The sequence below is a fragment of the Psittacula echo genome (assembly GCF_963264785.1).
Source record: "Psittacula echo genome assembly, chromosome: 10".
Classification (NCBI taxonomy): domain Eukaryota; kingdom Metazoa; phylum Chordata; class Aves; order Psittaciformes; family Psittacidae; genus Psittacula; species Psittacula echo.
The window spans coordinates 9308779-9334634 of record NC_137741.1 but is presented as its reverse complement, the minus strand read 5'-3'; the positions used below and the strand labels follow the sequence as shown (position 1 = coordinate 9334634).

At 35.1% G+C, this 25856-nt stretch overlaps 1 protein-coding gene across 1 annotated transcript in view; it reads right to left on the bottom strand.

The window, feature by feature from the left end:
- WDR72 (WD repeat domain 72) overlaps nt 1-25856 on the bottom strand; it is a gene marked incomplete at its 3' end in the record, with an annotated part of 102713 nt that overhangs the window by 38653 nt on the left and 38204 nt on the right. The window contains exons 14-17 of the mRNA XM_080626499.1: nt 12239-13056; nt 9406-9497; nt 7427-7509; nt 2104-2215 (exon numbers count right to left, since the gene is read on the bottom strand). Of these exons, the coding sequence (XP_080482625.1) occupies nt 2104-2215; nt 7427-7509; nt 9406-9497; nt 12239-13056 (1105 nt within the window). The remainder of the gene's footprint in view (nt 1-2103; nt 2216-7426; nt 7510-9405; nt 9498-12238; nt 13057-25856) is intronic.

Genomic DNA, 25856 nt, shown 5'->3' with positions numbered 1-25856 from the left:
CAGATACCTTTTCTTTGGGTCACAGTGCATGATCCCAGTCTTGAATTATGACTTAAAAACCTGAAACAATATTTAACCTTTACCTTGACATTGCACAAGAGGACACCTACTGTACAACCCATCCATACAGAGTATTTAATAAGATGATATACCTATCAGGTGAATGACTATGACTACACATAATTGTCTTAGTAATTACACTGGTCATGGACTTACTCTCGGACAGGTTTTTAATAATTTCTGCATATCATTGCATGCCACTTGTAGCTTTACTCTAACATATTAAAAACCAGTAAAAAGTTGTTCAATTCTGAATAAACCCATCAAGTTTTGCAGTGCATTTTAGAAAACCATGCAAACTAAACCAAAAATATTTGTGCTATTTACAGTGATAAATACGGCGAACACGTAAAACACAAATGGAAAAAGAAAGTTAATACGGTATTAAATACTCAGTGTAATGTCTCTTTCCCAGTCTTCCTGTATGTTTTATGTCTATTCCAGATACATTAAGTTGCTGAACAATATAATGTCAAAAATCCACTGTTTAGAGGATATATGTCTGTAGTTCAGATCATGGGCATGAGAAAAAAAAAGCCCTAGCCAGTATAAATGTATATGAACACTGTGCTTATTCTAGCAAAGCAATTTTGTAGTTGTTTGTTGAATAACCTTCAAATAACAGGGTTAAAAACAAAATGACAGTAAAAATCTTTTACTACACATACAACCAACCAAGTTCCCTTTTCAGTCAAAAGATGAAGTAATTCCTCTGAATTCCTAACCTGTGTGATCCTTAATATGTAAAATTAAACAATTGACTACTAGATTCTTGTAATCATTCCAGCACCCTTTACACCACAAAAGTGGTTTTGGGTTTGTTTTGTTTGGGGGCTTTTTTTGTTTGTTTGAGATTTTTTTATGGTGTTTTTTTTTCTTTTTAGCGTTTGTTTTTTTTTTTTTTAACCTAATATAACAGGTTTTGAAACAAACCCAAATACCTAAACACCTCCAGAGTTTGCAGATATCTGCATTTGCAACTTCCGGTTAGTCCTATTTCTGTTGTAAGCCATATCAAAACACCACACTGAAATACACCCTGAAAATTCAGAAAATCTGAAAACAAATTCAGCTGGGAATGTTTTAATGCTTCTTGCCCGAAACCACACAAAAAGAACAGGATTCAAAGCAAATTCAGTGTAAGAAAAGTACAAACTCAGACATGACAATTATCCAGTTTTGCTATATTCCAACAGTCCAAATTACAGAGATACTATTTTGTTTCATGGCCTGAAGCAAGTATCACTGAACATTTTTAGTATCCTGGAACAAGCAGGTCGGTAACAAATTCTTATGATAGACACTCTCAGTGAGATTATAAATCAGTTCCCCAAGAGAAGGCCCACTAATAAGATTGGATCTAAAATTTAGGTCACAATTTTAAGACTCAGCTAATGAGCTAAAAATAAAGAGTATAACTTCATAACAAATTCAGGTTCGATCTTTTTTTTTTACTGCAAATACTAGCATCACTGTAAAGTCGCAAAGAGTAAGCTTCTTGTAAAATGAAATTATGTAATTGTAAAATGCATCTGGTATCTCCTTGCAGGGAGGTTATTTCTCAAAGAAAATTATTCTGTATTACACTATGAAGTTATAAAAATTAAGCAATTAATTTTTAGTGTCATTCTAGTTGTTTTAGATATTTGTAAAACTTATTTTCAATATAATTTACTGACTCTATTTCAAACACACTGTTTACTTTATTTGCAAATGTATTTACAATACCAAAACTATCATACAATCAAAGAAACTTTACCTTTTCTTGTTTAATGTTCAGAGGTGATGAGAGAGCGTGAAAGTCTTTTAACTTGTTGAGAATCATGTTGAGAAAACTCATAGCCTGATAAGGTCAGAAATAGGCTACTTGGCTTGTCTTACACAGAAACAACATATTATGAACTTCCTCTTAACTTGTTTTGTGTACTACAGAAAGTTCTTCTAAAAGAATACACCAATAAATCTCCCACCTACATGGCTAAGAAACATTTTTAATATATTGTAAATCACGCTACTCAGTCTCTGGCAATGTCTGCCACTTACCATTTCCATTCTCTACTATGGCCAATGGTTCTCTGCAGATTGCTGTTTTTCTTAAGGTATTCATAGTCCTTTGAACTTCTGCCAGCAGCACTGCTTGCATTGCCTCAATAATCTGTCATAAATGCAAATTATATTGGATGACATCAGTATTTCAGTTATTTATCTGAGCATTTGGCAATTTTAAATAACCACTACAAAATTTTAAGACTCTTCCATTGAATGCCATTAGAAAGTCAACACTTAATATCTTTCAGACACCAATAATTATGTGTCCCTACATTCATATTGAGAAATAAACACTAACTGGATAGCAATAAATGGCGGAAGTTGTCAATCGTGACTGCTTCCCACTAAATGAAAATTCATTTTCTTTAATCTCAAAACTGGAATCAGTTGTCTACTGTCTCCTTCATTTCCAAGGTCATGACAATATTGTAGTAAATTTAGTAAAGCACATGGTGATAACTAAAAGATCTTTTTTTTAATGCTGTATGTACAAAAATGCTTCATAGACTGAACAAGGACATTGTATTTTTGACTTTTTTAGAAGTTTGGTGGCTAGTCTCTATCTGAAAGGTTTAAACAATGTTTTGTGATTATAAATAAAGTGGTAATCTTCTATTCCTCTAACTTGGATGTGATAATACTGTATTTTTTGTCTAATACAAAGGGAAACACCACTCCTCAAATTCCTCTTATCCAAAAGCAGTACCTTCTGAAATTATAAACAGCCTATAAACAGCACTTACAATAGCTAATGTGCCACACGTGGGTGGTAAGGCTGTATGAAAGTGTGGAGACTGTATGAAAGAATTATTACTTTTCTTTACTTCAGCAGAGAAGCCCAGGAGAACTGAGAAGCCCTAAGACGCTTATAAAGCATATGAAGACCTTATATAATGGACCCAAACTTCCACAATCCTGACTCAGTCTAACTTTCAGCATGGTGCAGAACGACAGCATGCAGACCTTCCCTTCATTTGGCATTTCCTTCAGAAAGGAAATACAGTTCCACCCCCTACCTCAGAAAGGTATTCAGTTTCAAGAACAACAAATTTCCTGAAAGACAGAAGTTTCCAGGACAATGTACTCCACCCCAACTTAAACATTAGTTTAAATTGGATATGAAAATTTTAAGTTAAATAACTTTATAAATATTTTGTGTTTGTATGATATTTATAAACAACCTATTAAAGTTATTTAAAGTTTAATATGAAGTGAAGTTGATACGTAGGCTCCCACAAACTGCCTGGCAGAGAGACTGTTTCATCTCACCAATCAAGAGCAGTGAATTCGTTGGCTGTCCTCAATCACATTTCTAGCTGCCCTTGTAAATTCAAATCATTAAGCAGAATACAGGCTATAGATGTCCTTTGTGACAAAATCCTTTATTGTAGACAAGTATACCACAGTCAGGTCCACAGTGTAAAAGTTCATAGCAAGTAACCCAGTCCTATGTGTTTTAATGTAGCACAAACCTTCATCTTGTTATAACAGCATTTTATTTTACAGGGGAAATCAAAGGCAGTTTCCAATTCTGCAAATCCATACATCCCTGAGCTTTGGGGATTACAGATCCTGACTTTACAGCAGACTTTTACAATACATCTACAATAATTAAGAACGAGAAGGAAACACTGACATGTTTTCACTGTCCTGGGAAACGTTTTGACAAAGAAATTTCTTACAGAGGTACATAAAAGAATTGCACACATTATGTGTTTTGCATGGTGTTTTGATCTGCTAAGAACCTGCCACTAATTTGGATCAGATAATCATTACCTGAGCCAGTGCTGTGTATGCCAGCCAGGCAGCATTTGTAATGTCATTTCCTCTAACATCTTAAGACAAAATAAAAAGCTGTTGCAAATGGCACAACATGATATTGTAGAGGTACCTGAGGGTCTCTGCATGCTACTTGTCTATCACCTTGTTGAATTTGCATTTCCACAGTGCTCAGTGTGGTTTCACAAATTTAGTTTTGTCCTCTCACTGCATCTTTCCCACGAATTCACATACCTCATCTGTTGTTCTCACCAAGTTTAAAAATCTCCAGAAGCGGTTCCTGTTTCTAACACAGCAAATCTACATAAGAAACATATGCCTGCTTGGATAGTTTCCACTATATCTTTATCATCCTTCTGGATTACATATTCATTACCTATCTTTTTGGTTACTAATATGTGTTCATTTTTCCCCATTATTATAACTACTGTTATAAATACTAGCTGCTTTTTAATTGGGATTGTTAAATATGACAGCTTATGCTTCTTCTATGGCTGAGAAAGTATAAATAATGTATCCATCTATAAAAACAGCTATAAGAACTGAAAGGTAATTGTTTGATTCCACAGCAGCAATGATAGAAAACAATTCAAGAAGACAAGTGAACGAAAGTTGAGGCAAACTGTACCCTTACATCTACAGTAAGTTATAGTGGCTTTCCTTTCTGCACTTTATCAATTACTAAGTATTACTCTTTGTAATGAGTGGGACTAAGGAGAAAAGTCAATAGACATCACTCCTGGCTATTACTCAGGCCATAACCTCTACAGGTCTGAGCCTTGCAGAAACTGCCTCCCACATGCCTCCATACGGCAGTCACACTGGGGAGCAAAAAAAATATAGATCAAAATATCAGACTTGTATTATCCAGTCTGCTTTCCTCTATTTCTGGATAGTAACTGTCAGGAGAGTTGTCTAGACACTTATGCTGTAGTCAGTTGGCTTCAGGTAGACACAAATGCTGTAAAAACAAATGCATCCAGAGATTGTTAAGAGAAATTACCGTAAACGAGCATCAGTGAAGAAGGTACAAGCTTACCAGCACTGCTCTCAGCAGTGGCCTTTACATTCAAAGAATAAACCACTTCACAGGAAGGCCATTGTAATACATGTGAGATTCATCCCACCTTATTTTAGATGGTAATGGAAATTAAGTAACTGAAAAACACCCAGGTGCACTCCAGGAATCAACAGAAAGAATGAGAAAGTCCTGAGATGATCCACTCCTAAAATCTCAGCAGTCCCTCCACAATCTCTATCTTTTTCCACTGGTGAAAGAGGAAGCCTAAAGCACCTACATTCCTCATGCAGATGATGATGTCAGAGATCTAAATATGGCACCAACAGTTTTCCTGAGGCAATACTGTTCAATGTTATCAATGTTCACACTTTCAGCCAAAAAAAGTTCCATAAAGCTGCAATAATATAGTATTATTAATAAAATATATATATATAAAATGAAATACCTATCACACATATAGGTAAGTAACTGGCTATTTTAAATGCAGAGTAAGGACAATACAGGGCAGAAATGCAACCACTCTTTCCTCATATTAAATGTTCCAGGGCAAGGAATTTTTTGTATCTATCTGAAAGGAAGAGCGCACTTAAGTAACGTCTGGGCAGGATGGGAGCGTGGCAACAAGCAGCTGTATTTTATCTGAAAAAACAGCCACTCACATGAAGACAACCTTCCTCTTCCACTCATTTGGGCAAAAAGCCCTAAGAAAAATATTTTTTAAATACATGCATCATTAGAATTTAAGAAAGAAAAGGGCATCCCTCAGCCCTTCAACTTCAGATCAAGAGACCCCGGATCAATCACTGGCAGCAGGGTTTTTGTTTTGCAGTTTTCTTCTTTGCACAGAATCTGTTACAGGACTGTAAGGAGATGAGGAATCAATAAATGGCAAGTACTTTGGGTCATGTCTGAGAGTCAGTATCATCCACTGAAGACCATGATATAAGAAGTTTTTAAAAGCAAGGTAACTAGTAATGTTTTGGGTAAACGTACATGAGTGCTTAATCAGGCTGCTCAGCATTAGTAAATTGACCATAAATCTGTGTTTGTATAAAGAAAGCTGTTACAAAGCCACCATACTATCAACAAAAACTAAAACTGTATATAAATCATTGGTTGCTGAATACCCACACTTACTGCCAACATCACAAATTATTTTGGATGTTAAAACTCCTTGTGGTGGTTTGGCTGTAAATGACCCAAAATCTGCACTACAAAGCAGGTTAACAAAGCTTATTGCAACTACAAAGCTGTGTTTGAATAAGGTTGAAATTTGGGAAGCATTGACAGAATAGGATTTGCAGTACTTGACAATTTCAGTGTTTCAAAGTCTTTTCAGATGACAAAAGTGTGAGGCAGCTTATTTCACACTTTATCCTTCTGCACACTTCTTTGATAGAAACAATAGATCAGTTTATACTTTATCATTGTATAAACTGATCAGTCACTAAATTCATCAGAAAATCTAAATACACAGATCTCACATAACAAGCTATGTTACAAATAGAAGCTTCATTGCTATACCCCTCGACCCCATAAAGAGTTTCAGTGACTCACCAGGTCAGCGAGAGATTATATGGATTTCACATAACAATTGCAGCTATTGAAACTGAGGCCCTGTATCCAATTTTTTTTAAAGGATTCAAAGAAGCTAAAAACCCCACACCTTATTGTAAGAGAAAAGGAGACAGTTTGAGGGAAGAATAATGCTGAATAATGCTGAAATAATATGGAAGATGTGCAGACAGTGGGAATATAATAAAAACTGATAAATTCAAGATAAAATGCTGAATTCAACTGAATGTGAATATTTGCAGAAACCATTACTGTCTTTCTAATAGAGCAGGGGACTATTGCTGCAGTACCCCTGCAACCCCAGCTCTGGAAAACATTCTTTGCACTTGAAGTGCAGGACAGAACTGTATTCAATTTAAAAAGTAACATAATAAAAAAGAAAAACCTTGTAAGAGGTACTTCCCTTTTCTGGAGTAAAATCTCTTCTGGTCATAGTATGCTGTCTTGAGTTTTATATTCCTGAACATTAACTCACTCAAGCAACCACAAAACTTTATTTAAATGCATATTTTCAAAATGAAAAATGGTCTCCAGATTTCCCTGTTCAGAGTAGTTCACAGTTACTTGTCAGCTCTCAAGAAACAGTAATTTATCTCTCAAGACATCAGATTCTTCACTAACAATAGGCATGAGCTTCACCTGACCTGAGAACCCATAACTTACTTCTCTAAGTCAGTCTTGAAGACTGGTCTAATAAGTAAGGACTTGGGATTAATTATTTATCCCTTTAAGATGACATTTTCTGTTTCTTCTGTAATAATATATTAGTATATGACTCTGCCCTTATTTTGGCCTTTATTTTTCTGGAGCATAAAATGGCATTTGTAATGTAAGTTACACCTGGTTGAGAGAGAACAGGCAACTTACGGATTCCAAATACTAAATTACAGCCAATGTTACTTAAGCATTACATTGCAACAACTGACACAGACTATTTCTTACCTTTACAGATTGGTCACTCCAACAACAAATGAGTTTCAGCAATGAAACACTCCCAAAGTCCTGGGAATGATATCTACTTTTACCTGAAACATAGAATTTATGAACTGACCATACACAGAGAACTACACAAATAGATATTTAACATCTGAATTTTCTCACTTCAGCAACATACCTGAAAAGATCTGAAAAAGCATAATTTCTTAGAATATGCTTTCATTTGATGTGATAAACACAAAGTTTCCAGATAACACAGTGTTTAAACATTTTCTATTCTAAATCAGATTAGGTTGGGGTTTTTTGTCAGGTTTTTTGTGTTTTGGTTTTGTTGGGGTTTTTTTTAACTTGTTTTGCTTTTTTTGTTGTTGATTTGGGGTTTTGGGGTTTTTGGTTTGTTTGTTTGTTTGTTTTCCCATGTAACAGAGGTCTGCTATCACAGAGTGATTTTATCTTTTTTTTTTTTTTTTAAAGATATAGAGAATGCTTTGAGATTTGAAGTACTTAACTATGGATTTTACCATGTAAGTTCTAAAACTACTTGCATATGTTTCTTTACCTTTAAACCAGTAATAGAACCTATGCAAAAATACATTAAATAACATTTTGTATAGTTACAGATCCAGGTTTACTTTCCTGCTACTGGGCAACAATATTAGTGTGTTGTCAATATGTCTCAATAAAAAAGTCTTTCACTGTACTATTTCAAGAATAGTACAGCCAGTAAGGCACCTATCATCTAGCTTTGCCCTTTGTTATAGTACTTCAGTTTCACATCCATGTATGCCCAAAAGCATTAGGCTCCTATTTTTGTTTTGTTCCCATCACTGCACACATGTAAATAGATACAGAAAGTCCAGAACTAACAGCAGAATCAAGATTGCCCATTCTGCTGTCCAGTGTGTCTTAATGTCAAAGAATGGGTCACTCCTAAAACGTCTGAGAGATTTGCGATTTGCAAGTCTTAGGTAAGATTTTAATTTGCAAATCTGAACAAGTGTGTGAACTAGAAGATATAGCATATGAGTTAGATTACTTCACAAGTTTTAGGTCACTAAGTAAAAGTGGTTTTACGTCTGCAAATGTTTTAGTCATCTCTACACCATTTTCATGCCTTCCATCTACTTGTTTGCTATTGTCACATGATTTTATGTTCTATCTCTTTCTTTCAACAGGCATTTCTGCTGTCATAACAAGTTCTACAGTTATGGCGCACAGAAGAGTTAGAGAAGGAAAGGTACACTAAAACCTGATTTTAGAGGAGAATATTAAGGCTTATTTACACAGGAGAGGGTCAAGATTTGGATTCAAATAATTTGTGTCATCAGTCTATAGGCAGTACTTAGTCTATAACAGGAACACTGATTGTTAGGTAATATGTACTGACAAATACTCATATTCTATTTGGGTTTTTATTTCAACATTCCTTGCTTAGTTGCATATTGTAAACAAATTTTGACTTGCTTGCAAAGCCGAGATTGGTGAACAATTGCCTGTGGGATATTAACATTAAGAGATTACTTTATTCTGCCCTAAACCTAAAGTCTAAGGGCATTATTGAACAGTCAAGATAGCTCTTGTATTACTAAGGCAACAGTTTGCTTGAAGGGCTGTATATATTACTGGGCAGGCACATAATGGTGATGAGGGAGATGGGGGAAGGGGAAGTCAACAGTGTTTGTCTTATTACATTTCTGTTTTTCAGATTGCTAGAAAATATCTTTAGAAACTCAGCTGAATGTTTTGCCATCACAGAAAAAATATCCTTGATTCCTCTATTACTTAACAGTCAACTTTTTTTACATGCTTTTGCAATATTCACAGAACTGGATAATTCAGTTTCTGTATTTGCAAACTGGACCAGCTCAAAGCAAAAGAATTTAATATTTTTCTTTTTTGTTACTGAAGAAGAATGATCTATTTTAGCAATAAAAACCATGCAAAATATTAATATTTAAAAGCTAATATTGCCACTATATACTTACTTCTTGTTAACTCTCCATAAAAACTGGGGAATGAATGTGTTATTGCTTCCACAGTTCGCCATTTGTCATATACAGATTCTGATTTCTGTGGACTAAAAGAATATGAAATTATTAAACAAAACCTGAACATACTTACAGAAATCTTACATCTTAAGGTAAGGGTTTTTTTTTTAAGGTAGGTACTCTGATATTAATTACTATCAATCACAATTCAGTTTCTCCTTAAAAGTCACTTGCATTATTTCACCCGCAACTTGCTATTGAAGCATTCATATAGACACAACTACTGAAAAATACCATCCATATCAAGCGACTTTATATTCAGCTTAAAAGTTATTATATTTAAGTTTTGTTGTATTAAAGAAACAATGTCATATTTGCAAAGGACTTGTGGGTTTTTCTATTACATACGGAAAAAGGTTCAAGGAAAACTAGCGGCTTTATTTTCTAGGTTTCCATTTTTTCACAGTATTAAGTAATTTAGAATATTATTGCAATGTTTGGTATTTCAACAGATGGCTACAATTTGGGAGACTAGTGCGTATATCTACTGTTCTTCGGTACTTTATCACTAATTCAGCAACCTAGCCCTTGAAGACAAAGGATATAAATGTAGGGGAAAGGAAGGGAAAAGCCTCCCCAAACCCTTGCACAATTTTAAACTATTTCTTTTAAATACATTGCTATAGTGACCCTGCACAAACTATATTTAGGTGTTATTTAAAAATAATATTTCACCTTTCCACTTCACTAGAGTCAACAGTAAGTCATAATATTTCGAAAGCCTTGCAATACCAAACAACTCCGAAAGCTTTCAGCTCGAGAGCTTTAAGTTACAGATACAAATCTCAAAAGGCAGAAGAAAGATCTTTTCTTACTAGCTTCTTGTTTCTGTCCCACTTTTATAACCTGACATATTTTACTGCAGGTTCCTTTATTTTCACAGGCTGAGTCAAGATGAAAGAAAACAGATATAGAAACATCAGGATGCTTACAAACTGTTAAAGTTGTCCTAATTCTTTCTGCAAATGCTGTGGTGAATTAGAATTCAATACTCAGTTGTCTCCCTTGAGTATGCTGTAGCTGCAGCTATAGCAGCTGCCCAAAGAGGTCTGGCTACACACTGTACTTTTAGAAGGCAAACTGGACAAAATAGCATTTTCTTGGTTTCTTTCAAACTTTTAATTTGGCAAAAGTATGTTATGTTAACAGCTCTTTCTCAAAAGAAAACTCATTCCAACCTTCAATAAATTATGAATAAGGATAAATCAGATAAAAATATTTAATGAATGAACAAACACAGATTACAATAGTTCATTCAGACTCCAATTATTTGCAAGAGGAAGAGGTGAAATGAAGGCTGAATCCTAAGATCACAGCAAATAGCCCAAGTCCTATTCATGCTATTCTTATGACTGGGGAAGGAAGAGGCAAAGGGAACTTCACTGGAACCAAACCATGTCAAAATCTTAAATAAAGCACTCCAGAGCCTTTGAATAAAATTAATAACTTTTTTTTGTATCCAAAATTTATGGCAAATTCTTTTCCTCTCATTTGTAAAAGCATCCACCTTTTTCTACAAGCAATGCTAAAGCTTTTATTGCATTACATTTCCTGGGTAAAACTTGAAATTATATTGTATAGATTTCACAGAGAAAAAAAAAAAAAAAAAGGCATTTATTCTTGTGACAACGTCAATAGTTATAATTTTACGTGTGATATGTTCCAAATCCAGGATGTTTAAGTCTGGGAAAAATGTTTGATTCTGGTATGATTACTAACTTCAGTTGCATCATGTCTTTCCAACAGAGTACTGTAAGACACAAAGCAAGCATAAAGTCCTTTCTTGTATGGAAAGGAATGCATGTTCAAGCTGGAATACTAAAACAACTTTCCATATAAGAGCTTATGTTGAATATGGACCAGTAGGCAATGTAATTAGCAGTAAATGTAACTTAGAAATATGCATTTTCTTGCAGTATGGTGCATATCTTGAGATATGCTGAATGCCTAGAGCTTTGTGGAAGATGCACAGATATCTACAGCATCAGGATCAATATTTTTTGTCCCCCTTCTTGCCTCAGGGCCACCGCATCACCAACATTGAAGTTAATTGCCCCTAAAATGCTAAATACAGACCAACCTAGGTCTGCAGAACAACAAAAGTCTGTGGACGTATCCATTGCCTGATTAGCATGCTCTATTTGGCTTGCTGAAATCACGTTGAGCATGCTATTTTTCCTTTTATGCTGAAAAAGCATTTAGGCAATAAATTTGTTTTGAGTAACACAACTGTTATTTGGGATGGTTGTCAGAACATAAGGGCTGATGAGGCACTCATTCCCAGTAGCTGCCATTATTACTGGGAGCATTGTACTTTATATTGTGTAACTAGGACAGATTGTTTTTGTGTCTCATGTTTTATTTATCTGTGAAGCCAAGGGTTTCATAGTAAAGGAATTATATTGCTTACAGAGAATTGAAGTTAAAACAGTAAGGGTACTTAAATGTACATCTCGCAATGAGTCTGAAGACACCTCAGTATTCTATTTAGTTTAAGCTGTGAGGAAAAGAGTGATCTCAGGAAAAATAGGGTGGGATAATTCAAGTTCTTGTTCTCTTGAGAAAAATTCTTGCATCAGTTCTTTCTAAGTAGAAAAATGTAAAGATAATTAAGTTTATCCCCATCTGCCTTTGTTCAAAGAACATACTATAAAAAAACTAGAGAAAGACTGCAAACCCCATTGCAAAAATCTGTATTTAAGAAAAGTTTGTTTCATATTTTTCAATTTCTAACCACTATATAAAAGACTCGCAATGAAAAGGTTGTTACCTTTCAATGTCATCTGTAACTGTTGAAGGTATGTTAACAATCCTGTTGATCAAAGCTATTCTGCTAAATAAGAAAAATACTGTTTCCAATCCCTTTGTTCCATCAACATTATTCTCAGATCCATCCTTCTTTCCAGTTTGTCCTTCAGTTGCAGCAAGGTACTTGTTTGATAAATCAAGCACTCTTTTTGAAAACAAGTTGATTATTGCATGTTCTTCTAGCATGCCACCATCAGCACATTTCCATCCTGGCAACATTAGTGATAGGTGGTTTTCATCTGACACAAGTCCAAAAGAAACAGGATGCTGAAGTCTCAAGACATCTAAATGTCTAACACAAAGATTGTCTATTTCTTTATCTACACCCCATGGTAAAAGACACGACAAAAGTAGTTTAGCTGTATCGGTGACAACATTCACATCAATGTTACCTGATGGCTGCATTCTGATTTTTCTTGAACTCTTCATTTTCTTCTGTCTTTTCATGCCATTTTCTTCCAAAGGCCTAGCTGTATTGTTATCCCTACAGACCTGGACTGAACAAACAGTATCTACTTGACCATCCACTGGAGATATGGAACCAGCAGTTTTATTTCTTTTTAATGTCAATGCCCTTTTCTCAGTAGCACTTTTGGCTCTTTCCAGAGTGTCATAATTGTGGAATGAATTTGATGACTTTAATCCATTGAGTTGAGATGACAGCAGAAGTTCCTTGAGTCTTTCCAGATCAAATAAAAGAACATGGAAGTTTGCACTGTTCCATTTTGTCGTAACTGGTAAAATAGTAAAGGGCTGTTGGATGAGGCTGGTATCAGTTAACTGAAAGAAAAAATACTAAGTGTCCAAACACAAATCCATAGTACTTTGTAATTTTTAAGATATCAGCATATGGAATAGACCAAATCTATTAACTTCATTAAGTTCAACTTAATTACATTTATTTACTTCTTACTACGAAGGATTTTCTGCATCACAGACACAAAGACATATGGATGTAAATACTACAAGTTCCTTAGCATCTTCAATTATACAATTATACAGCCATGCTGTAGGCTGATATTTCTTTTGTTAAGTTGTACTTCAAGCTAAAAGACTTTTAGGAAAGTTTTGAAGAATACGGATTATTTATTTATTTATTTTTAAGAAATAAAGCCAGGGAAACAAATCCTACAATGTTACAGAATTCTTGCAAATCTGGGGAATCTGTACGTTTTGTAGGAACTTGATATATGCCCAAGAAAGACTATGCCTTTTGCCATTTCAAAACATGAAAAACTACCATAAAGTTACTTTATTCTGAGTTAAGCCACACATACTTCATCAGCAATAAAGAACATAGGTAATTAGATATCCAGTTGAAAGTCATGCAGTTCAATAAAAATAACAGAGAAAAAGGCTATAGAGCTAATACAGTGTCTGTGAACATCTGACTTCACCTTGTGCCACTCTATTTCCAATCTGGATCTTTCTGAAATTACCCATACTTCTTCACTAATTGCACTGGTATCAATACGTATGCCTGATTATTGCTGTTAATAAACACCCAAATAAAATAGTTTTTGACTCCTCCTAAAATTTGGTAGTAAAGCATTTCAAATTCTTTCTGCCCTTTCCCCCATACAACTTTAGATGGCTGTATATTAACAACATGACACGATTTTCATGAGAGCTTCCACAGGTTTCAGAAAGCAGAAAACATTTACTAGTGAGGGCACAATAGAATATTAGCCTATTTGGCTGCTGCCTTACTCCTTTTTTATTATAAAAGGACTGAATCTACATACCACCCATTACAAAGACAGATTTCTAACTTTTGTCTGAGAAAGACTCCAGATGATTTTGTAGAAGAGCAACTACTTTCTTTCACAGGAATCATCGTGCTGCGCTATGAAGCAGCATTCCAGGAAGGTACTGGGAGGACCATCCAATTGTAAAGTTATGAGATTCTGACATCTTCTATTAGAATCCTGCTGTATCTATTAAAGAGGTATCTTTTACCCCCAGGGGAACAGCAGATGTGAGGGAGTATAAATTCCTTGTTGATGCTTTTGCCCTTTTCTGTAAATGCTCATGACTTGGATGTTTTTATTGTCCTACTCAAGCCTATGCTCTCAGCATTGAGCTCAGTCTAGCTATTGCACCTTTAAAAGCACACATGTATGACAGGATTGTATCATCAAGAAGCAACTTTTCAGCCCAGTGATACTTTCGCAAACCATCATGCCAGCTTCCATAACAAATGACAGACTTTTCTAGATCACCATATTAGTTTTAATTTTCCTGTGATAATTAGAAATATTCCACTAATGCAAGAACTGGTTTGTGTTGAAAATAGCTCAATCTTAAAACAAACCTTCAAGTGTCAGGAAACAGGCAACAGCTGGCTTTATCTTGATTACAATGTTGAATAACTCATCTTTCTCAAGACCACTCTTTACATATCTCCTTTTATATTACGATTTTACAGGATTAGCTATTTTTAAACTGTCAATATTGCAGTTATAAATAACACAAGGAAAAAATAATTCTATAGCCTGTAAGTTATTTCACTATTTAGTTTTTGGCATTAAAATAATTTGGCTTTCTGATACTTGGAGAATGATGCTCCCACCAGATGAGGATGCACACTAAATACATAAGCTTATTTGAAGGTCTCCATAGGGAGTCACAAGTAGGAGATTATAACTGCTTGTTCAGGTTTTCTTTTTATGTCTTTCCTTTTCCAAAAATATACACTGTAGGTAAGCACTAGGATTATTTTAATCTTTAATGAGGCTGTTTCCCAATACATAGGGAGATCCCCATGGAATGCAAACACTGGAATTCACAAGTTAGCTTTGACATTAATAGAAGCTATTACTATTTGGCCTATCATTTTAATTTTCTCTGTTGTATACATTTATATTTGGTTGATTAACATTTAGAAACCTTTAAGAAAATCACCATCTAAAAGAATATACTGTCACAATGTCAATCTGTTGAGGCATCTGGTAATGCTACTGTGTACGAAGTCACAATAAATGTTTATTGGCAATATGAAAGCTTATTGACATTGATCCTAAAAGCATCTACCAAGTTATCTTAGCTCTCTGCCATAGGCATTTCACTGCATTGAAAGAAGGTGGACATCTAAAGCTTCAGACATAAAACACTATTTAGGAAATATGGACAAGCTATTGCCTGTAACATAAGGAGGCAGAAAATGGAAGGAAACCCATAAAACCAACTATGAACTACAGAGCTGGGAATAACACTGGATGACGGGTATTAAAAAGCAGATTAATAGATATTTACATTTGGTACTGTGCCTTTCCTAAAGATTTGGAAGTATTTCACAAAAATAAATCTTACTATATTCAGATAAATATTGTCCTTTGGTTTTTCAAATGTACACATTAAGATTTTAATAACTGTGTAAAAAAAAAAATAAAATAGGTTAATAGCAGTAACAAAGCATGACTTGCCATTGAACCACACAGTCCAACTTGGAAGCCGTCCTCTTACCAACACACAGGATTCAGTAATGAAAAGACACTTTTTCCTTCTTTTCCAATGATTTTTGCTCAGCTCAGACCAAGTTACCACAGGATTGTCTTTCAAACTCAAACTGCTTAAGTGGGTATGCCCAAATATGAATCCATTCAAGCCGTACTGTTTCAAATGCCGTATGTGAATTTCAAATGACCATACCAAAAAAGAATTAATTTAGTATTCCTTTAATTCTACAAGTTAAATGACCACCAGGCTATGACATACTGAACACAACCTACAGATTTTTATAATCATTAAGAAAAAAACAAACAGTAGTGGCATCTACTATCATTGCAATTTATCATTACTAATTAACATTAGCAATTATCATTGCTAATTTAACATTGCAATTTATCATTGCTAGTTTCAACTTTTATTTCTGACATAGCCAACTCTCTGATTCACTATTTACAAGTGTCCCCTGACTATCAAAGTTCCATCTACTTTTATTGTTTATCTGAAAAATTGGGAAGATTTTTAAAGTTATTTATTTAAAAATAATCTTCTGGAAGCTATTACAGAGAATGCAAACTGTATGACTTCCCACAGCTTCAGCAGTTTTGTCCAGATTTTGAAAGCTCATCTTTGTATTCTTTGTTGTTGTCTAAGTGTATGAATCTAAAATAAACATAAATGTTAAGGTCCCCACTGCTGTAGTTCAGTTCTGAAAAAGCAGAATGTGCTACCTCTTCTTTGTGCATCACTAGCAGTAATTCTAACAAGCAGTTACCCCAAAGGAGGTGTGTATGTTACTCAAGACAAGTAACTGGTAACAAGTCATGTTTCCATAAAGTGTAAAAATTGTCATTTTGTCATTTTTACATGACAATTTTTAGGGATAAAACCAGGTATTTACTGTGAGGGTACAGATTACCACTTATTTTTGTTCGAAACTGAAGAACAAGAAGCACTTTTTAAATTTTTTGTGCATGCATGCATTATCTCAAAATTAATCTAACAGAGCCATCAGCCATTTCAGTTAATATATTGGCTAGTCCCCAACAAGAACTGATAAGTATCTCATGAAGCTTCTGTAATTAACTATTAGATCTTAATATAAACATTCCTAAATCCCAAACTAAAATAATCTACTTTTAAAAAAATTATTTTGTTTAGAATTACCAACTCACTGTTTGAAGCTAAATACTTCAGTAAGGAGGCTAGACTGCCTTTGCTCAAAATAAACCCATTTGTGTGCCAATAACATTCCTGCTTAACAACTGGAACTTGGAACATTTTTACTGCTTGGAGAGATCTTAATCACTTGATAAGGCTCCCTATGAGGTCTTCACCTGTAAGCTTTAAAGCAGCAAAAAGTCTGATTACAAACTCAAATTACATCCTGGGATTCATGAACCTCTTGTGCACCATCTCTGACTGACCCATAGCAGAAGAAACTTTCTACATGGAGGAAAGAGCAGGATTCAGGGCAGCTTAGAAATAGCAAGCTATATTTCCGTACGTGGAAATTATCACCTCTGTAATAGCTTCTTATTTTGCCACTGAAGATGTCTGAGTCAGGACAAGAGATACAACCGACTATTTCAGTTTGAAAGCACCTACAACGATCATCTAGTTGAACAAAAGTTAATGCATGTTGTCCAAATGCCTCACTAACAGACTTGGGGCATCAACCAGCTCTCTAGGAAGCCTGTTTCAATGTTTGGTCACACTCTCAGTCTAGAAATGTTTCCTAATGTCCAGTTTAACCCCTGCTCAGTGCAGCTTTGAACCCTTCCCATGTGTCCTGTAACTGGATACCAGGGAGAAAAGCTCAGCACCTCCACTTCACCTCCTCAGAAAGCTGTAAAGAGCAATGAGGTTGCCCGTCAGCCCCCAAAACCAACAAGCCTGAAGTCCTCAGCAGCTCCCCTGGGGACTTTCCTTCCAGCCCTTTCACCAGTTTGTTGCCCCCCTCTCGACACATCCAAGGACCTTCACATCCTTCTTAAAGGATGGGGCAACAAACTTAAAGCTAGCGCAACAAACACTTTAATTGATTTATTCTGGCATGGAAGAACTCTGCTCCACAACTTACAAGCCTGTTCTTCTACCTCTTCTCACTTCATACATCTTTACCAAACCATCTTGGCACCTGAGGAAAAATTTTCCCGTGTCTATGGGAGGAGGGAGGCAGGGGGCTATCCTTACTGTGGCCCCCAAATACATCAAGCCATGCCATTATCTTTAACAGTTTAAGACAGACATAGCACATAAAAATTTCATGGGAAGTACAATTCAAGTGTTATTTTACCTAGCTGCCTTCTCATCTCTGAAGACCTGTTTCCACTGGGATCCAAGCTGTTTTAGGAATACCATTCCACTTAAAATACACACTTCCATTAGCTAGCAGAGATTCCCATACTGTTTCAGCTCCTAATATATATGTACTTTCTCCACACACAAGCTTTCTTTACTACATACATTCTATTGTGGGTTTTGTGATAAAAACAGATTTGACAAGAATGATCTTGACCTTCATTTTACATAAACGAAATAAAGTGGCTACATCACATGGTAGATTTTTAGAGAAGCTGGACCCAAAAATATACTTAAAGGTCACTTTGATATCACTGAAAAGAAATTGCTCAGTTCTCACAGGATAGGTAGAATCAACCTCTATGTAAAACAAGTCCTTAAGCATTAAATTTGACTGTTATGCTTTCACTTTATCCCAAATATAACAGGATAAAAGTGACATAAAATTAGTCCCAAAGTTCCCAGTGCCTGCAGAATAAATCTTGCTGTATAAAGCATAAATGTGAGCTATCCTGCTCATTCTAATTGTTTTTTAAAATGAGTAATATTCAAGAGGTTTAATTATGTTCCTTTGAGCTTTCTCTTGTGAGAAGGTATATTTTTAACCATTAACATTAAACAAGTCAAAGATCAGTCCTCTCCTTTATCCACCCACAAAAGCTTAAGAAAATGTAACAGAAAATGAACAACTTATTTTTAGGTGAAATTTTAGATAGATTGAGGTGGGGCAGGGGTGAGCGTAATGGAAGTATTGTCAAAGGAGAGTGGAAAATTCTTTCATTAACAGAAGCTGCACTGCTTCTGTTTTATTTGGGGTGGAGGATTTTCTACCTCTTATTTGTCAGAGTTTCTTTAGCGGAACTATACTTTCCTATTTTGACAGTCATTAGCCTATTGGCTTTTAATACAGGCCCAATAGAACATTACACTTAAGCACATGATAAAAGTAAGATAAGCAAGACTGCCTCTTTTAAAGACTAATTAGTTTATTATTAAATATACTTACTAGAAAGAAATCTGCCAATTTAATCAGTAAAATATCATCTTACTGTCTGCTCATGTGTATTCAATGAATACATCCTATGAACAAGGCACACGTACATCAGACTTCCAAACAAGAATTCTTAAGCGAAACCCAATATGGAATCATTAAAACCACTGCATCTTTAGTCTTTAAGAACTTTCCTTGATACGATGATACTTTCTGAACTATCAAAATGAAGTTTGAGAATATCAATATGCTTATTTCAATGAATTTAACACTTAATTTTGTCATCTCTCCACTGCCTGACCTTTAAATACGCTACAAAGACAATAAAAACTGTAAAGAGCATCTATATGTTTGAGTCACTGTTCATTACCTCTGAGGCAATTACGTTGACAATAAATAAGATTATTTGTGTTTAAAAACTAAAATGTGAAGAACCTTGGTTACAGAAACTAAAGAAAAGGGAGGGGCAGTAGAAATCAAAATGCATTGAGGGCTACATCTGTGTCTGGATCACGCCAGTCACTGGGATGTCAGCAAAGTTCATTGCTCATAACTTTTCTCAGAACCATGTTTGGCTCTAGGCTCACAAAAAATAAGCATGTCACATAGCTGCTTGTAAAAGTCATTTAGCTACTCCTACCCTCTTCCAGCTGTACCTCATGGATCTGGAAGAACTGTTTTAACTGAAGCATGGCTACCAAACCTAGGGGTCAAACAATAACTTATATTGCCAATGACAGGTCTATTCTATTCTCCATGATGCTTTATCCTTGATGGCAGGAAGCAATAACCATGTTTGGTTTTGCATTAATTTATATTTTTTTAATCCAGAATAGCTTAGCAAATGTCTGCATTTGCATAGGCACTTTTTAGCATTATCTATAATATAAGAAAGAATTATGTTTTGGGGACATGTTTGCAGGTGCTATCTCACACGCAGTCTTGCAAAATGGGAAACCTGTAATTGTCTCCTCGAACTCTCTCAGAAAACAAATACATAAACAATGCACAAAATGGCTGGCACAGTGTAAATTAAAGCATTAAATTAATTTCTAAATCCTCTGAGCCCTCAGCTGCTAGAGGTGGTAGTTGATAGTAGTGAAAAAAATTGCCTCCTTGAAATGTGCTTGGTGGACAGCAGCTTGATGATTGGCAGCACAAATAGAAGACAAACGAGAAAGCCTTCAATCTGCAGCTGATGCACAGGAAGAACATGGGGAGCTGAGTTTACAATAGAGAAAACATTACCAAGCTAATGGCACAGGCAATCATTTGACCACCATGCATCTCTGATAGCAGCAGGGCATCCATTTTCAGTTAAGTGTTAGAGTACCTTTTTGCTTTCTCTGACCACTGCAGGGGTAAAACAACCTAGTGCGTGAAACCCACTGACTGGTAATAAATTACTATATTGGATACTTTCTGTTTTCTTTCAGCAATGACTTTACTGTGTATTCCTGCTATCATTACCAATTAAAGGGGAGATCACGTTAGCAAGCTATATCTAACTGTATATCAGTCCCTATGCTCCAATTGCTTTGGCAAGTATCACAGGGTCAAGAGGTTCCTTTGACCTTTACCAGCTAAGTCTTTCTGACCACTCACTATTTGAAGCAATCTCAGCCAAACAGATGGACACTTTTGCAGACTCTATAAAGCTTAGAATATAAATGAAATTGTGTTTGTGGCTTCAAACTGGTTTATGAGCATAAAATATTGTTAGCAAGTTCCACAAAAATCTCAGATTTGAAATAGCATGTCTTAAACCTACACCATGAACACAACACCTCTATCTACCAGGAAACTGCATTTTTTTTTGTAGTAGCTTCTACAGCTAAAACTAAAAACTTGATATGATTTACATATCTACTTAGTACAAAGTCACTTCTTTATTTAGAAAGCCTAATTTAATTACTTTAATCATTAAAAGCAAGAAGAATATTTAATATAGCCTTTTACCACAGGAGTGAGTTAGAGCAGCACACAGCATATGATCAAACAGATCATTCAGTGGATGATTACTAGAACAGTTGGATACTACAGGGCATTCAGAGAAAGCCTGGACCTCCATTTCAAATTTCCCTATCTTAAGTGTAAGAGTCCTTACTCAAAATTGCTGCACCAAAATTTTAGTCATACAACATAAGAGAATGTTTCAAATTCCCTAGGTGATGCCTGAAGAACTGGTAACAATTAGATAAAAATATGGTCTTGCAATAACATTTATTTGTAACTGAAAAATAATCTACTGTTCAACAATAACATTGAATGGCCTTTTGTATGAGCTAAATCACACTGGCAAACCTGCCTTAAATTCACAACCTTTTTGCATACACGCAGCTGTTTAGCTGCTCAGCTGAAAGGATGAACAATGAAGGATATGTGCAAAGATGCATTTGGTTAAAAATAGTTACACAGCAGGTATTTAATTGAAATAGCTCGTAAACATATTCCATACACCATCTCTAAAAAAACCTGTAGAGAAAGAAGGGATGCAAATTACCAGCTATACCTTTATCTCCATGTAAAAACCATATGCACCTTCTAATCCAATATAGCTCCCATCAACAACCCACATGTACACACTCCCATGTCTCACCTTGCCTGCCTCCTGGAGCTTCAAATTTAGGGAGCATGTGAAGAGTTTTTGTCACTAAAAGTATCCATAGCCTCTGAAAGCAGGCAGAAAAAACAGGCCTACCCTCTCCAAAGCAATGCTGGGCTTATGCAAAGGGTGAGGATCATGCAGAGTAAAGGTTTTACTACTACACCAAGGTCATATTTCTCACCTTCAGACACTTCACTTAGTTGTAGGACAGAGGATACTGTTGAGGGGGTCATTCAGAACTTTTCTTGTTCATTTACCCTTTTTAAATCTCAGTACTCACACATAAAGAAATAAGCTTAAAAAGCCGGGAGTCAACAGTGGTGCAACATTTTGCTTTCACATGCAATTTGTGCTTGACCTGAGGCTTCACCATTTGGACAATGTAGTCCCAAATAAACATGCCAATTCATGATGAATTTTCCCATATGAACTAGTTTAAAGAAACTGCTTAGAACTTGTCTTACATTACATCATTACATTATTCACTACAACAACTTTGATCATATTACTGAGGATGCTCAGATCCTCCCAAGAATCCAGCTCTCACACAGAAAAGGTTATAATACTTTTTTACATCACCAGTGCTTATCCATTTAACTGCAACATGAGCAGAGTCAAGCTCTGTCCTTTCAATACTACAATCTTTTGCCCCCCTTTTTTATTTAATCCCAGTGTAGAATGTTACTATTTTTGCAGCACTTTGACCAGTAATTGTGTCATCACTCCCGTGAGTCTGTGGCATAATGTGTGATGAACAGACTAAACCACTGCATAAATACTCCTTTTTATCATGTATGGAAGGCCACTGTCAGGCAGATTGTTGGCCAGATGGATATACTGGCCACAACAAATTTTAAGTCATTATGGGAGAATTGCTAACACATCTATCACTCAACATAGAGAACTGGAATGAAAACTGAATGTTTCTCACATTTCTTTTTCATGTCCATGCTGTCTCTCCATCACAAATACTGAACTTAAATTTTTCATTGGATTTAATGGAAGTAAATGTATGAAAGTGATTTTGGAGACAAATGCCTATTCTATGAATATAGAAACAATATAAAAATGAACTGGAGATCTGCTGCTCTCAAAATAAGTCTTTGACATGGACAGTCTCTGTACCATGAAAAGTTTAGATGTAAGAATAAGGTGGTTTTAAATTAAGTCTCATTAATTTATATGCTCCATATCCAAATACTCCGGTTATATCTGAACATATTAACATATATTGAATGTAGAAGTAAATTACCCAAGCATATCTTTAGAAATATATAGGGCTCAGCAATCAGTGGTAACCAAGACATTTTCAGCCTTACTCAGCACTTAAGAAAACCTGTAAGATGGAACATTTCTCCCATGTTTCCTAGATCCTCAACCAGACAAACAGTGCCACAGTACTCCAGAAAACACAAACTACTGACTCATGGATCTAGGAATTATTATACTGAACAATTTACTGGATGAATGAACATCCAAATATCTGAGAATAATGCTGACCACAGAGATACTGCTAACACGACCTTTGAAGGAGGGTAAAAGCATGAGATTATTGCTTTGTCCTAAGACGGATTGATGTATATAAAAATTAAGTTACCAACCCATGGCTGGCTGCTGACTCCAACTGAAATAACATATTTGCCCTGGGCTGCTCTGATAGTGCATTTTCCATATTGGATTATAAGAATCCCACCCATAAATTTATCTACATAAGTACTAGGAAAAAAAAAAGAAAAATACTAGGAAAAAAAACAAAACAAAACAAAAAACAAAACAAAAAAAACCAAAACAAAACAAAACAAACAAAAAAAAAAAAAAAAACAAAAAAAAAAAAAAGAAAAAACAAAACAAAACACCAAAACCAAACCACCACACCACAAAACAGGGGATTAAATTCTTAGATATTAATTAAAATCCTGTCTACCCTAGAAAATGTCATTCTTGAAAACACAGGAATAGGCAAGCTGGACTTTACTCAGATCCTCTATCTTACTAAGATGCATCAGGACAGCTGTTGAGTCTCCATACTCAGATTTCAAACTGTTCTTTCCTTAACAGTTGTTCAACCTTACTGAAGGCACTAGAACCGCATAGGCTTCCAAGAGGACAATATTTGAAAGCAAATATTCTCAGCCATTCAGTTGGCTGAGTCATGCTTTCCCGTTAAGTACTGCACAAACCAAGTCTGACCACCAGAAAAAATGAAGGTTTTAGTATTAATATGAAGAAAAGCATGTCAAGAGAATGGAAATGTAACCACTGATGTTGCTTTGTTTTTAATTGAATCATAGTTTAGCTTAATGTTTTATTTCTGCTATTAAACTGAGATAAGAGAGTCAATTACCTATCTTGAGGAAGGTAGCAGATAGCAAGTCTTCTGCAGAGTACGGTTTGGTGTTGTAAGTCCTAGTTCTATAATTGCATTCAAAGTGCCTGTGTATTTCTGAAAAAAATCACTGCTCATTTTTGTTTTTTTAACAGGTGTGTGAGGCAGAAATCAACAAAAGTCTCACACATCTGAGCTGCTGTTAATACTTTTCTTCACTAAAATAATACTAATTGAACTATGGGAAGCCAGGAACTTAATATTTAGAATAGAAAATTTTACCATAAGATTCCACCACCCTCCAATCATGAATGGTGGGGAATTCTCAAGAATATCACTGGACAACTTGCAAATATAAAGGTTGTACCAAAGATGATGTAATTTATTTTAGAATTATTAGCATTAGGTGGAGCACTTCCAAGGAAAATCAATTTGGCTGATCTCTGAAGAAGAAATCACATCTTAGAGACTAGAAAGTAGTAAAGGCAAAATGTAAGATAGGAAAATTCAAAATGTGTATGACTCCACACCCAGAACTAAAAGAAACAATAAGAAGTGAAGAATAAGGTATCACAAACAGCACTTCAATAAGAAAAAATCTCTGTGTCCCTATCCATAAAGATATGTCCCTAAAAACTACAGTTTCCAAGGGACAAAGAAGGGTACTACAGCATGACAGTTGACATATGGGAGAAGAAAAAGAGCAAAAGCTAGGTTAGCTTCAATAAATGGTCCTCCAATGTGAAATACTTCACAAGGACTATTGATATTGACCTTAGAATTATATATGTAGGACACCACAGCACCTTTTTTAGCTTTAGCACAGGGTCCAATTAGTTGTCCAGGCAGAGAAAACAAAAATTTTATGTCAGTCACCTTCTGCATAACACAAGAAAAGTTTGTAGAAGCATATAGCACCTGTATGGAGCACTGAAATACAGAGTTAAGGCTTATCAGATTTCTTTTAGACTGTGTTACTTTTTATCCACATCTGCAAGAGTAAAATAAGTTGCAAGAGTGCTCTACTATCACAATGTCAGCTTTTTTGCTTTCATTTTGCTTTGAAGCAGAGGATAAAACACTGAAAATCAACAAACTCTTGACTTTCCGGACCAATTAAAAAAACTACAGTAGCTTCCAACAAATCTGACCTGTGGTCAAATCACTCAGTATCTCTCAGGATCATCATGCCTTTTAACTGGTACCATTTTAATCTCATAACTGTAGTTATTACTTCACTGTAGTTATATTGCTACCTTGATCCCTTGATAAAATATTTAATTGTGGAATTTCATGGGAAACAAAGAACTGAAATGTTTTGCATCTGAGTTACGGGAAATATATAGGTATACATCTATACCTTCGTTTCTTCACTTATTTTCCTAGTATGTGTAATTAATATACTACTAAATATAGCTTTTGAACACCAAGCACAGTAAAAAAAAAAAATAGAAATACCCTGGCAGTAGCAGCATAAAGGTTACCAGCTTTAAGGAGAAGTGCTCTACTTTGTTTTGCTTTGTTCTTAAATAATCCACTTCATAAAAATCATCAAGATCTGTAGTTCCTCATCGTAATACTCTAAATATTACAAAAGAAATAAAAAGAAGCCATGTCTAGAATACCATTGTTTATGATACCACTCCTGAATTTGTATTTTATAAGTATTATTTGGTATTTGTGCTGGTAACTTATTTCCATTTTTCTATCAATTTTTCCATCAGTAAGGTTTAACTAGCTGTGATTTTCCAGGCTTCCAGTAACAATTTTATTTTCAAATTGCATCCTTTACTATACTAAAAGAAGCAAACTGCTATTGTCCTACAGTCTTCATTTGACTTTTACTTATTCTGTGCAGCAATATATCAAAGTAGGTATTTCTTATTTATGATTTCTGTACATTT